The sequence below is a fragment of the Eublepharis macularius genome, chromosome 2 (genome assembly GCF_028583425.1).
Source record: "Eublepharis macularius isolate TG4126 chromosome 2, MPM_Emac_v1.0, whole genome shotgun sequence".
NCBI lineage: Eukaryota > Metazoa > Chordata > Lepidosauria > Squamata > Eublepharidae > Eublepharis > Eublepharis macularius.
Window position 1 is genome coordinate 35,062,409 of NC_072791.1, and position 13,812 is coordinate 35,076,220.

The 13,812-nt window shown below is 43.5% G+C and overlaps 1 protein-coding gene across 5 annotated transcripts in view; it reads left to right on the top strand.

The window, feature by feature from the left end:
* PTPN21 (protein tyrosine phosphatase non-receptor type 21) overlaps positions 1 to 13,812 on the top strand; it is an 81,878-nt gene that overhangs the window by 61,245 nt on the left and 6,821 nt on the right. For 3 of the 5 annotated variants that reach the window (XM_054970874.1, XM_054970876.1, XM_054970877.1), the window contains 6 exons: positions 522 to 1,984; positions 8,657 to 8,797; positions 9,670 to 9,891; positions 11,428 to 11,556; positions 11,672 to 11,906; positions 13,399 to 13,559. In XM_054970874.1, the coding sequence (XP_054826849.1) occupies positions 522 to 1,984; positions 8,657 to 8,797; positions 9,670 to 9,891; positions 11,428 to 11,556; positions 11,672 to 11,906; positions 13,399 to 13,559 (2,351 nt within the window). The remainder of the gene's footprint in view (positions 1 to 521; positions 1,985 to 8,656; positions 8,798 to 9,669; positions 9,892 to 11,427; positions 11,557 to 11,671; positions 11,907 to 13,398; positions 13,560 to 13,812) is intronic. The other 2 variants (XM_054970875.1, XM_054970878.1) reach the window with 1 other exon arrangement.

A 13,812-nucleotide genomic window follows, 5' to 3' on the forward strand; every position in this document is an offset into this window, starting at 1 on the left:
ACTATCCCCAGGCAAATGATAGCTAAAAAGGATAGCTAATTGCTATTTTCAGGGCACTTCCATGGGAGGAAGACCCATTGAGTAGATTAGTAGGATTCTGGGGAGACCTGCTCAGGATTACTCTCTACAAGTGTTCTCAAATCCTTGGAGAATAAGATATTAGACCATACTTTGTCATGTCTTTTAAAGGATGGGATGGGACTTTGGAGAGCAGATGTTAGTTAAAGGAGACTAACTAGCCAGCTAGATGGGTGGACTTGGTATATGTCAATTAGATATGTTCAGACCTTCCAGAAGGTAGAAGCTGTTTAATGTAAGGGGCTGAAATGAGTGATTTTAGCCTTTTAAATACGTAGCAATTGCCTGTGAAGTTGCAAATATTTAGAAAGAGATGTGGTTTTCTTACTAACTCAGAAACACATTGGGTGAAGAGGAGATATCCATTTTTAGTAACCGTTATTACCTTTCTCTTTGCTGTTTCTGTGGGTCGCTATAAATGGATGCTGACTAATTTCTTCCAGACAATCTCTATGGAAATACTCAGAATGGCTATTACTGCCACTCTCAGACCAGCCTAGATAGAGCCCCTCATGATTACAACGGGAGAATCCGCAATGGCAGCGTCTATAGTGCCCACAGCACCAGTTCTTTGAATAACCCACAGCACTATATGCAGCCGTCACCGATGTCCTCCAACCCAAGCATTACTGGCAGTGATGTCCTGCGACCTGATTATGTCCCCTCACACCGGCACAGTGCCCTCATTCCACCTTCTTATCGGCCTACTCCAGATTACGAGACTGTGATGAAGCAGCTTAACCGGGGAATGATGCACTCAGACAAGCAGAGTCATTCTATGAGGAACCTCAACATTGGCAACTCCTACGCCTACAGTCGGCCCGATGCCTTGGTGTACAGCCAGCCTGAAATCCGAGAACATGCTAATTTCACTTCCCCTCAGTCAGGCCACTACCCATTTAATCTAAATTACAGTTTCCACAGCCAGTCCCCTTACCCCTATCCTGCTGAAAGGCGCCTGGTTGTTGGAGCAGTGAGTGTTCCTGAGCTCACCAATGTTCAGTTGCAAGCCCAAGATTATCCTGCACCAAACATAATGAAGACTCAAGTGTACCGCCCTCCTCCTCCTTATCCTTATCCAAGACCTGCTAACAGCACTCCGGACCTTTCCCGACACCTCTACATCAGCAGCAGCAATCCAGATCTCATCACTCGCCGGGTCCACCACTCAGTCCAGACATTTCAGGAGGACAGCCTGCCAGTTGCCCATTCCCTCCAGGAGGTGAGTGAGCCCTTAACATCAGCCCGGCATGCTCAGTTGCAGAAGAGGAACAGTATTGAGATAGCTGGGCTGGCCCACAGCTTTGAAGCCATGAGGGTTAAAGAGAGGACCATGTCAGCGTCTGCTGCAGATGTCGCCCCTCCAAAGGTTGTTCCTGCTCAGCCCATTGTTTTCCAGGAGAGAACGAAACCAGAGGAAAATGAGGAGCGAGAAGAAAATGTCAACTATGGACATAAGAAGTCTCTTTCAGACGCCACAATGTTGATTCACAGCAGTGAAGAAGAGGAAGAGTTTGAAGAAGAAAACAAGACTCCTGCCCCTTTCTCCCCTCTCATCAATGGAAAACCCCAGCTTCCCTCTGTTCTGGGATGTTATCCTCTGGAATCTTTGCTGAACTACCCCTACAGTTCTGCTGTTGCTTCTCCTGGTCCTTTGCACATCCTTGAGCCTAAGTTGCACATTACTGAGACAGAGAAGAAGGTAAAAGAGGGGAATCCTGCTCCGGTCATGGCTGACACCCAGGTGCACAGAAGAGGTGACGGACTGTTGACTCCATCAGTGTCTGAGTCTGACTTAACAACATGCACAAGATACAGAATGCGAAAGGATTCAGTGAAGAAGAGACCTGTATCGGAACTTCTTTCAGGGAAGAAAAATATAGTGGAAGGACTGCCTCCTTTAGGGGTAAGTTTTCCTGCTGAAACACCCGCTTTTATCACTTCAGTCCCTTAGCACATTTAGCCTAGTATTGTCTACTCTGACATAGCTCCCAGGATCTCAGGCAAAGGTGTGTCCTAGCCCTGCTATTCGAGGTCTTTTTTAACTAGACGTCTATGTAACTTAACAAATGACTGTATACATGTAAATAATGGGTTAGACCTGTGAAAAAGGTGTGTCTCTTTGGCACACCACAGGTGGCTCTTATGGGCACTGTGCCCCAGTATAACACCATTCCCATGTTCCAGGAAAGCGAGCAAGGCCATTACCCTCCTTGTAGGGCTTGTAGTCGGCAGATGATTCCCACCTTGAAACAGCTGCTGCTGCAGGGACTGGAGGACAGGTATGTTGTAAGCCCCATTTCAGGGATCGAATAAAGGGCCCATCCTCCAACAATCACCCACCCATCTGGGAGAAGAGCAAGCTGGCCACAATGGGGTAGGGCAGGTTTACCAACCATCTCTCCATGGTGGCCTCTGGGAGCTTTGGCAGTCTCGCTTTTGTACCAAATTTGTTGTGTGTTTGGTGTAAGCACATAAGACAAACAGTAGTCATGTGACTCTGTTGGTTGATGGTAATGGCAAATGTGGCTGTGGAGTGAGTACGGCTGGATTAGATCCAAACCAGCTTTTCTACAGATGGGAAAAGGAGGGCTCCCTATCCCTCCTATGTGCTGGGTGTCATGATGCTTGCCAGTACAAAAGCCATGTGGGATGGGAGTTGTAAGTTGGGTGAGATTGAATGAAACAGCTGGCTGGATCTAGTCCAGTAGGCTTTATTTCAAAGCTGTCTCTCTTTCCCAGTGGAGAACACTTACAGTGGAATCCAAAACAGAGTTGATTTCAATGGACTTCGGCTGGAGTAACTCTGCTCAGGATTTCACTGTTAGTGTAGTGGTTATGGTGTCAGGGAGACTGGGGAGATACAGGTTCAAATTCCTACTCAGACATGAAGTTAGCAGGCCCATTCTAAGCATGCTTGCTCAGAGGTAAGATTCACTGTATTCAGTGGGGCTTACTTGTATGTTGGTGGATTGCAGCCTGGGCTAGTCATTCTATGTGAGCCTACTTTACACAGAAGTTGTGAAAATAATATGGAGAAGGAGAACTGTGTATCCCTGTCCTGAGCTCCCTGGAAGGAAGGTGTAATTCAAATGTGTATCCATGCGCTGTAGCAAGGCCACTTTAAAGGTTTCCAAATTTCTGCATGGATCTGCTTCTGAGCTGGCATTCATTTTTAAATTACATTTATTTAGAAAATGTATTGGCTGCCTCTCGAGAGACATGGTGTAAATCAGTATGCCACAATCCTACGCATGGTTATTGCACAACGAAACCTCCTACATGTGCAGTTGTCACAAATGACAACTTGCATGGGGACTTGATGCTAATCCCTGTACAAGGTCTCCCTTTTGCGTAGGGATTTTTGGCATGAGCAAAACTGACCTGACCTAAGAAAAATCAATCAGGATAGTTCTGCTGTCTTGAGAACGCCTCCAACTTGTTTTCATACTTTTGTTATATTAAAGAATTTAATAGCATCCATGATAATATGAATGTTCTTGTGTAATGCAGTCCCTGTGTTATAAAGCAGCAAAATGCGGCAGCAGTCTAGTTTGCTCCAAGTTTTTTCTGCCTCTGTTTCCCCAGTCTACTGAGAAGGCTTTTGTCTCAGCGATCTCCTCTTCCTTCCTTTTTAAAAAAGTGTTCATATTTTCATTTAAGGAACTCAGAAAAGCATGCATGGTTATTTTTCCTTCCCCTCTCCAGTTAGTCACATATTGCCCCAAAAGGGAAGGTTAAGCTGAAAGACCGTCCTTGGCTCAAGGTCCCCCACTGAATGATGTGAGAGAGTGGGAATTTGATTCCAGCGCGCCCTGCTCCAAGTCCATCCACCGTATCCATATTGGCTTTTAGTTTCTTGGAATTACTCTTTCTCTAACAAATAGAGTCTTTTGCTGGTTTTCTTTCTGATTTTTAGTTACCTCAACAGTGAAGGAAATAGCATCTTCAAGAGCTGCTTGGTACGTGGTGGGGAGGTGTCTTTCTGTCAATCATATTTTCATGCCGTTCTTCCTTCAAGGCGGTTAGGGCAACATTCATAGCCTGCCCTTCCTCACAGCAACCCTGTGAGCTAGGCCAGTGATCGTCCATCAAACTTTTTGACGAATGGGGAACTTGAACATGGGATTCCCAGATCCTAGTCTGACACTCTGACCAATATGACATACTGTAGACAGAAAAGGATAATAAGAAATGCAGCTTCAGGAACTGCTAGTGCTGCTGACATTGCTTAAAGCAGATAATCCAAGACTCTTTATGCTCGTCCAGGGGAAGGCATATATGCTTTACTCCCATCTTCTTTCCTTGAAGAAGGTAGTCCCAACTGAAAGGAAGTCTCAGATGTGTCAGACTTGCAGTGCCATCCTAAGCAGGGTTGCACATCTCCAAGACTATTGAAGTCATGGTCTTAGTAAAGTGTAACTCCACTTAGGATGGCCCTGTCAGTCTAAGGTGTGGCATTTTCACTGCTTGGTTTTGCTTTCATGCTTTAACAGATTGCCACAGGTGGTATTTAGCCTTCAGTGGTGTGCTAAGGGTCATAAAGAACACAGAGGCATCTTTGTCCCTTTACAGAAGATTTAAAGTAACTGGACTAGGCAATGGCTTCTCTTTTCTTCCCACCCCACTTTCTTCTCTGGTGGAGCACAGCATCGCTCACTTGCACAAAACCTCTGGATTATCCATGCCTAAACTCCTTGTCCCACAGGAATCACTGCATTATCTAATGGGCTCCTTGACATGCAGGCAAGCATGATATATGTCTGCATTCATGGCTTTATGCCCCTGTTTTCACTAGCACTGAGGACTCTTGTCCTGCTTGCTTTTATATTACCATTCAAAGGTGGAAAATCATATCTGGAAAAAGGAAAATTGGTGTGGGAATCATAGTCTGCACTGAACACTTCGCCTGTTTCCTGATGAGTTGTACAAGTGGCTGGTGTGTCTAGTGTTGTGTATGTAATTGGTGCAATCCTAAAGAGCTGGATTTCACAGTTTTCCTCATGGGCACTGGATTTCGAATGGCCAGATATCCTACTGAGTAGAGAGAGAAATGCCAACAAAATTACCCTGATTTCTGGCTGCTGAATATTTCATTTTATTTGATCAGTTGCATACAAAGCAGTATGCCTGCTAAGATTCCGTGCAAGTAGAAATGAGACATGGAATGCAGAGAAGTTGCGAGCCAGCATGGTGTAGTGGTTAGAGTGTCAGACTACGATCTGGAAGACCCAGGTTCCCCATCCTGCCCAGAAAGCTTGTTGGGGGACCTTGGACCAATCACACATTCTCAGCCTAACCTACCACACAGGGTTGTTGTGAGAAAAAATGGAAGAGAGAAGAACTAAGTAAGCTGCTTTTGATCCCCATTGAGGAGATAAGTGAAGTAAATAAAATAATACTACAGAATTGCTTTGCTTGCCTAAGAAACTAAGGTTTCATTTTTTTAAAAGTGTTTAGCTCTCATGATTATGAAGATATATGGACAATAATTGATAAATTATCATTGATAAATGACAGAAACCTGCTGAATGAGATTTCCACAGAAAGATTATAAAGAATTCTAAAAATATACTTACAGTTCATAAACTTATTCATAGATATATCAGCAAAATATTATTATTTGAGGGGGAACAGGAAAAAAGGTCAACAACTATATGTTTGCTTAGCTTATTTAAAGTCCACCCTTCTCACTGAGAGTCAAGGAAGATTACAGAGTACAGAAAGAGAAAAACAAAACAAACAAATGTAATCATACCATATGGGACATTAAATGAACAGTGCAACAGAACTAAGCACACAAAATTGAATGACAATGCATGCAACAGTGTGAACATATGATATGAAACATACAGTGCACAATGCAAATGAACCATGCGGTAGAACTTGGAAGATAAAATTGAATGTCAATACCAATGCAATAGGACTAGGAATACAAACTAAATGACAACTTGAAGAGCAAACTGCCCAATCTGGCCATGCAGAATGTGGAATTACAATGGTACCATGCAACGCAGTTCCCACTTCCTGCTCCCTTATGAAGGTGCCCTTCTGGACCATTCTGTTCCATTACAGATTTAATTACGTTACAGGAATGCCCTCCTGAACATTTATTTTTTGCATACTTTGTGGAATGATAGTACTGTGTGAGCATTCCTGACCTCCTCAGGCAGGTCGTTCCACAAGGGAGGAGCCACCACAGAGACTGTACATGAGCAGGCAGTTTAATTAAATACATTCTAATAACCCCTTTATCATATTTGATCGAGCCCAAAGATTCCAGAATTTTATAAATGAATGAGGTGTACAGTGGTCAGAAAGCAGCGATTGAGTGCCTCCCCTTTTCCTGGGCATACCTTTTTGCCTCTCAGCCATGATTACTAGAATTTAGAATAAATTATGCAAAATAGTAAGCATATAGAAGGACTTATTTGTGGAGATGGGCACAAACTAGGGAAAAAACGAACCATGCAGTTTGTAGTTCATCATGTTTCATGAACCGTGAACTTTCACAAACTTGCCCCAGTTCGTGAACCAGTTTGTTTGGTTTGTGAAAACGTCACTTCCGGGGCAGCAGGTCACGTCTGGGGCTGCAGAAGGCCCATTCCCCCTGTTGCCTAGGAAACTGGTTGATTGGTACCAGGCTGTCTGCAGTGATGAACTGAAAAATGAACCAAATGAACCAGCCTAAAAGTTTGTGGTGGTTCGTCAGAAATGGCTCTAATGAACTGCCAGTTTGTGAACCACAAACTGGCTCAGTTCATGACGAATTTTGGTTTGTATTTTGGTTCCTGCCTGCCTCTACTTATTTGGCATGAGATATTTTGATCTGTTAAGCACAGAATGCTTTTCTTTTAAAGCGTATATAAATACAGCCCTGATAGTTGTAAAATGTATATTTTAAGAAATATTCTTACATTTTGGAAATTTCTTTGGCCAGTAGTATAGTGGTTAGACTTTTGAACTAGGACCTGTGGCACTCATGTTCAATTTGCCACTCTGCTGTGGAAGTATGGCAGCCAGGTTTTCCACAATAGTGAGAGATCTCCATGCTGGAACATCTGTTTCCTGCTGCCACTCAGTAGGGTAGCAGGAGAAAAATGAGGGGCATGAATCAGAAGTGATGTTGTCATGTCAGTGTGACATTGTAGAATTAGGGTTGCCGGATGGAGTCCAGAGAAATCCTGGACCCCGGGGCAGGGAGAGGGAGGGAGGGCCAGTACCCACCTTAGAAATGTTTTTTGCTCCTAGTGCCTGGTGCAACATCACTGCTGAGGGGTCACGCTACCCCACTTCCAAGACATGCAGACTGGCCAGCTACTCCTGGGCTGGGTGGGAGAGAGCAGTGAAGGCTGGGCAGCCAGGCTAACCGCCCCTGGCCGCACGCAGGAGGCTGGGTGGGCTGGCTGGCCATGCATTCCCACTCTCACCTCCTGGTGGTGACGTACAGGAGACTGGGTGAGTGGCTGGCCATGCACTCCCACCCACATCCTCTGGTGGTGGCATGCAGGAGGCTGGGTGGGCTGGTTCGCTGCTCTCTCCCACCCAGCTTCAGCGGTGATGTGCAGGTAGGTGGGTGGCGACTCACTTGCACCCACCCCCAGCAGTAGCACACGAAGCTTGTTGGGCTGGCTACACACTCCCCCAGCGGCTGCTGTGGTGGTCGGTGTGCACGAGGCACACTGGCAGGTGGGCTGGACAGACAAGGTGTCTAGTTTTTTAATCACATTTCCCCCAGACAGTTTTAAAAAACCCAAACTGTCCAAGTGAAAACCGAGACACCCGGCAACCCTATATAAGATTCTAGAGTATCTTAGAGCACCCTCCAGCACAATGATGTCACTTCTGCTTGCTCCCAAAGTGATGTTGTGCCATTGACTGACAGCCATCAGGAAGATCCCTGCCTCTTGCAGTCTCCCACCAGGTGCCAGCTCTGGACTGGCAACCCTGTGTGGAAGCTTTCTGGGTGATTTTGGGCAGTTGCACACTCTCAAGCTTACCTACATAACAATGTTGTTATGAGGATAAAAGGAGAAAGGAAAAGCCTTGGAGGAAGGTGGTGGAATTAAAACGTGTTAGATAATGTGTGAAAAAATCCTGAGTAAACCAGCTGTATCCTAATGTCAAGGTTTATCTTCACAAGTTGCCTTGTGACACACCCATGTATGCCATCCTGAGTGCTTTGAAGATGGACAGTATAAAAATGCAATATGTAATGAAAGCAAAAAAAGAACTCCAAGCAATTTGAATGCAGGCTTTTGGCCTACCTGGCGTATTTTTGGACTATTTGCTTGTAAACTGTTCAGAAAAAAAAGTCTTTTGTCTCAAATTCTTTTCCACAAAGGTCTATTTATCATTCCTGTGAAGTTTCAAAAGCTCGAAAGTGGAATGAAGATAGACCAGGTAGAAAGAATGTTGCTTTGCTACTGCCTTCAGTGCAAAGTTATTAGCTGAGGGAGAGCAGGCCATGCTCTTTGTTTCCTCTTGTAAAGGAATGGCTGGAGGGGTTTTCTTTCTCAGCTTGAGCTCTTGACCTAGGTCCTGTCTACTGTGTGTTCATAAGTGTGTCTTGTTTCAGCAGGTCATGAAAAAGAACAGAGCTGAAGCCAAAAAAATAGGACCTTTGAAGTTAGCTGCTTTGAATGGACTGACGTTGTCTCGGCTGCCGCTGCTGGATCAAGGAAAGGAGGAACCTGCCAGGACAACCAACGATGAACGAGTAGGTTTGATATTTCCTCAGGGAGCATGTTATTAAAATTTTGTGATCTGTTTTCATGACTGCATGATCCAAATTGGTAATAAATTACTGTTTTATTACTGAGTAGCAGCATCAGCATTTGTACTCGGCTTTGATGTGTATAAGAAAAGTGCCAAACCCTGCTTTTTATTTTTGTTGTTTGTGTGCAGTTTTTTAAATTGTTTTTTAGAGCTGATTTGGTTTGGTAAGTGATTGAATCCAAAGGCACCCTTGTACAAGCCATCATGGAAACTCGTTCGGAGGTAATTCCAGAGGCGTAGCCATGTTAGTTTATTGTAGAAAAATAAAGCAGGAGCTCTGAAGCACCTTCAGTTTTAACAAGATTTACCTCCTGTATAATCTTTTGTGAGTCAGTGCTCACTTCCTTAGGTGCATGATATTTATGCTGGAATAAATGTTGTTAGTCTTTCTGGTGCCTCTGGATTCCTGTTTAATTTTGTTGAGAGGTACAGTACAAATTCATTAAATAAAATAAACATGCATCCCCCCCCATCCTTTCTCCAGGGTGGTGGTGTACATGGTTCTTGCTCCCCATTTTATTCTCACAACAACCCTGTGAGGTAGGTGAGACTGGAGGAGTGACTTTTGCAAGGCTGCCCAGTCAGTTTCATAAGGGCAGGGGCTGTGATCGCCAAGACTTTTTTAGCTCCAACTGCAGCCCCTCACCTTTTCATCTCATACTGTGAACTCGTATTTCATTGGATCCATTCCATTTATCTGAGGTAAAAATTTCAGGGTTTTTTACTTTTAAATTCATAACTCTGTTTAGCAGTCTGTGGAGAAGAGAAAAATTTTGTGAAAAGAGTCTGATGTTCATTCTATTCTCTTTCTAGAGTAAAAGTTTGGAACAGCGGTTAGAACAAGGCATGGTGTTCACTGAATATGAACGTATCCAAAAGAAAAGGCTCACAGATGGTGAGTGTTCGATAGCCCGGCTCCCAGAAAATGCTGAACGGAACCGCTTCCAGGATGTGCTTCCTTATGATGAAACCAGAGTAGAGTTGGTCCCGACTAAGGAGAACAACACAGGTTATATCAACGCATCCCATATTAAGGTGAGACTACAAGTAAGGTTACAAGTTGGACTGGGGTGGCCTGCATTAGTCCATTTCAGCATAAACGAAAAGGAGTATTGTGGGGCCTTAATAATTAACAGATATATTGCATAAGCTAAAGCTCATTTCATCCAATGTAGCGAATGGAGTGAGCTATAGGGTTGGCTCACAGGTTTTTTCCACCCTCAGCGGGTCCCAGTTATGCACTTGAGCTGTAATTCTAAGTATGCTTTCCAAGTAATAATGTGGGGCTTACTTCTGAGTAAACCTGCTTAGGGTTGGTCGTTATTGTGTGAAGATGGCCCTGTTTCTAAGCCAGAAAAGTATGATTCATCAAATTTGACAATCTTGATGATACCTTTTGGTTTTTATCAGAAGTAAGTAAGGGGAATGTTTTCAATTACCACTTCTGCCCAGCTGCTTCTATTAAAATGAGATCCAACTTGACTAAAAATGCCATAGATGGAAGTTGATCAGTGAACTCGTGGTTGCTGGTTGGTGTAGATGAGTGCTGCTAAGTTCTAACACCAACAGATACTTATTTTCCTGGGGAATGTGATCAAAATGTGATAAGATACCTGTGATACTTCCAGCATGCTATTCGCTATTCCTCAAAATTTAGATTCTACAAGACAGAAAATGCTGTGGCATGCAGCCCTGGAAAGTATAGGCCCTTTGTGCAATGTATCCATGACATACCCAAAGCAGGTTTTGTTGAATGAGTTTTCTCAAAGGGGGTTGCCTTAAAAACTGCTGCCTTCCAAGCCCTGTTTTCTGAATGGTCTTTTAATGCACTCAAGTGTTAACATTCATGCATGTGACCAGGTGAGCTCTGGCTCCTGAAAGCTTCCGCTGCACTAAACTGTAGTCTTCAAGGTGCCATCTTTTGTCTACAGCAGAGTACATTTTGCTATCCTTCTGGAATTTAAGCTTCAAATGATTTTCATATGTATGAACTTACCCGCCAGCATTCCTTTCCCTCTGAAAGCAATGGCTGAACGTAAGAGGCAAATTATAATTTTACCTGAGGGTTTATGGACTGACCTAGGCCCAGAAAGCATCTTCTGAACTTTCAAATTGGCACTTCCTAATTTTCCTCCCTAGAATATACTTAGCATTGTGAATTCTGCATTTCTAAGATTAAGTTTTGTGGAGATGAAAACATGCAGCATGAACAGAGTACGTAGGTTGACCTATATTGGTTGTGTGCACAGCCCATTGATGGTTATTAGCCACAATAACTAAATGGAATTTCCATGTTCAAAGGCAGAATCTTATGTGAATACCAGCGCTGAAGAGCAACAGCAAGCTTTGATCTCTGATTGTAAGCCTTCCAGGGCATCTGTGTAGCCACTGTGTGAAACATGGACTAGATGGACTATTGGACTGACCCAGCATAGCTGCTTTTGTGTGCTTATGGTTTTCACCCAGTTCATTTTTGATCACTAAATATTGTTGTTTTCCTTTTGGCTCTTGTTTGACAAGTTAATTTACTTTCATAAAAAAAGGGTAACCATTTTTCTTGTATTTTCTCAGGTTGCTGTTGGGGGCATGGAGTGGGACTATATTGCTACTCAAGGTCCTTTGCAGAATACGTGCCAAGATTTTTGGCAGATGGTGTGGGAACAAGGGGTTGCCATTATAGCTATGGTGACAGCAGAAGAGGTAGGTGCTTTCTTTCTTCTCCAGAAGAGAAGTCCTTGTCCTTTTAATAGCAGCAGAATTTTTCTGGAACATTCCATTTCTGAAGCTTTTCCATTCTGCGTGTTTGATGTTCCAGGAGGGCGGCCGAGAGAAAAGTTTCCGGTACTGGCCACGGCTCGGCTCAAGGCACAATACAGTGACCTATGGAAGGTTCAAAATTACCACACGATTCCGGACAGACTCTGGTTGTTATGCAACCACAGGTCTGAAGATAAAACACCTCCTCACAGGGCAAGAGAGAACAGTGTGGCACCTACAGTATACTGATTGGCCAGAGCATGGCTGTCCGGAGGACATAAAAGGATTTCTGTGTAAGTTTTATTCACTGACAGGTAATAACCATCAGGGATTGCTTTAAGGGAACTAGAATTTGAGAAAATATCTTTTATAGGGGGCTAGAACAATTTAGGGAGGGAAGACAGCATAGACTGATCTGGTTAGATCTAGGAAGCTAACCTGAGTCGGTACTTAGATGGGGACCACCAAGGAAGACACTGCAGAAGAAAGTAATAGCAAACCACCTCTGTTTCTCAGTTGCCTTGAAAGCCCCGTTCTGGGGTTGTCATAAATCAGTTACAACTTGACAGCACATAATTATGTAGAATCAACTTGCTCTAAATATATGAACCAAATCAGCAAATAATCTGTGTAATTCAATGTTTGCTTAATTTTTATTACAGTACATTGTTTAATTGAGAGCCAGTTTGGTGTAGTGGTTAAGAACGCGGGACTCTAATCTGGAGAACCGGGTTTGATTCCCCCCTCCTCCACTTGAAGCCAGCTGGGTGACCTTGGGTCAGTCACAGCTCTTCCAGAGCTCTCTCAGCCCCACTCACCTCACAGGGTGTTTTGTTGTGGGGATAATAATAAACGTACTTTGTAAACTGCTCTGAGTGGGTGTTAAGTCATCCTGAAGGGCGGTATATAAATCTAATGTTGTTGTTGTTGTTGTTATTAGTTTCATAATTAGTAGGAAGGGTGCAGAAGAGTACAGATAATTATTGCAAAAACAAAACTGGGCTTTCTTCTTCTTTTTGAAAATTCTGCACCAAAACAGGATTTTCCCAGAGTTTTATCAAGTCTCCTCTGTTGAGGGCTCCTAGATACTAGTGTGCTCCGATTCCCAGCCTGCAGAGTGGTGATCAACTGCTGTCTTTCCCACCTCCACACTGTTTTGGAAACTATGAAGGCACGGGGTCAGGGTGGCAGTGATGTGGCGATGGTGCGCATGGTGTAAAGTTCATGTGTGCTTCCTGCTTAACCCACCAAGCCACTTCTTTCCTGGCTTTTAAAAGGCTGTCAAATATATTTTTGTTTGTTTATGTCTTTAGTGAGGTAGGCTAGTTCATTGATACCTGATAATCTGTGTGTTCCCTTGGGATTCAATAGAGGTTTTAATATCATGGTTTAATTGAATTTTTAAAAATACTTTTAAAATTGATAACAGTAATGCTTCCAAACAGTGTCTGAGCTATTTAATCATATTGCTCCTTTGCGGTCCCTTTGGAGTGATACATGATGTGGAAATAAAATGGTCAAGTGTTTGAAAAATGTGTATGTGCTGGGAGGTACCTGATTTATTAACTAATGAATGCCATTTGCATTATGTAGCAATAAAATATAGTCTGAGATACTTTTAGATTCATATTGTTTTAATTGCAGGGACCTTGACTGAACACAAGAGTAGTGTACCAATTAAGCCACTTCTAATGGCCTTGCTGTTCCACATCCTTGACTTGATCATAAGGATGATGTCCATTTGAAATCATTCCCCACTTTTTTTCTTTTCCTTGGATTGGATAGCATACTTGGAAGAGATACAATCTGTACGGCGCCATACAAACAGCACCGCGGATCCTGCTACTCCCAACCCTCCCCTGTTGGTGCACTGCAGTGCTGGTGTGGGAAGGACTGGAGTGGTCATCTTGTCAGAAGTCATGATAGCCTGTTTGGAACACAATGAGGTGATTTCTTGATTTTTAAATCAAGGCAGATGTTTTGGTGTCTTGTGGTTGGGAAAGTGATTATATCATTCATAGAGTAACTCTTTGGGTAACTGGCCCTCCTCCACAAAACTTAGACAGTTATTGGTCATTGGAAATAAGCCGGATGTTCTTGTTAGAATTACATGCAGTGTTTGGCATACAAGACTGATATCACTTACCTTTCTGGATGAAATTCAACATTCATTCTTCAACCAGGGCCAGCAAATGCCTC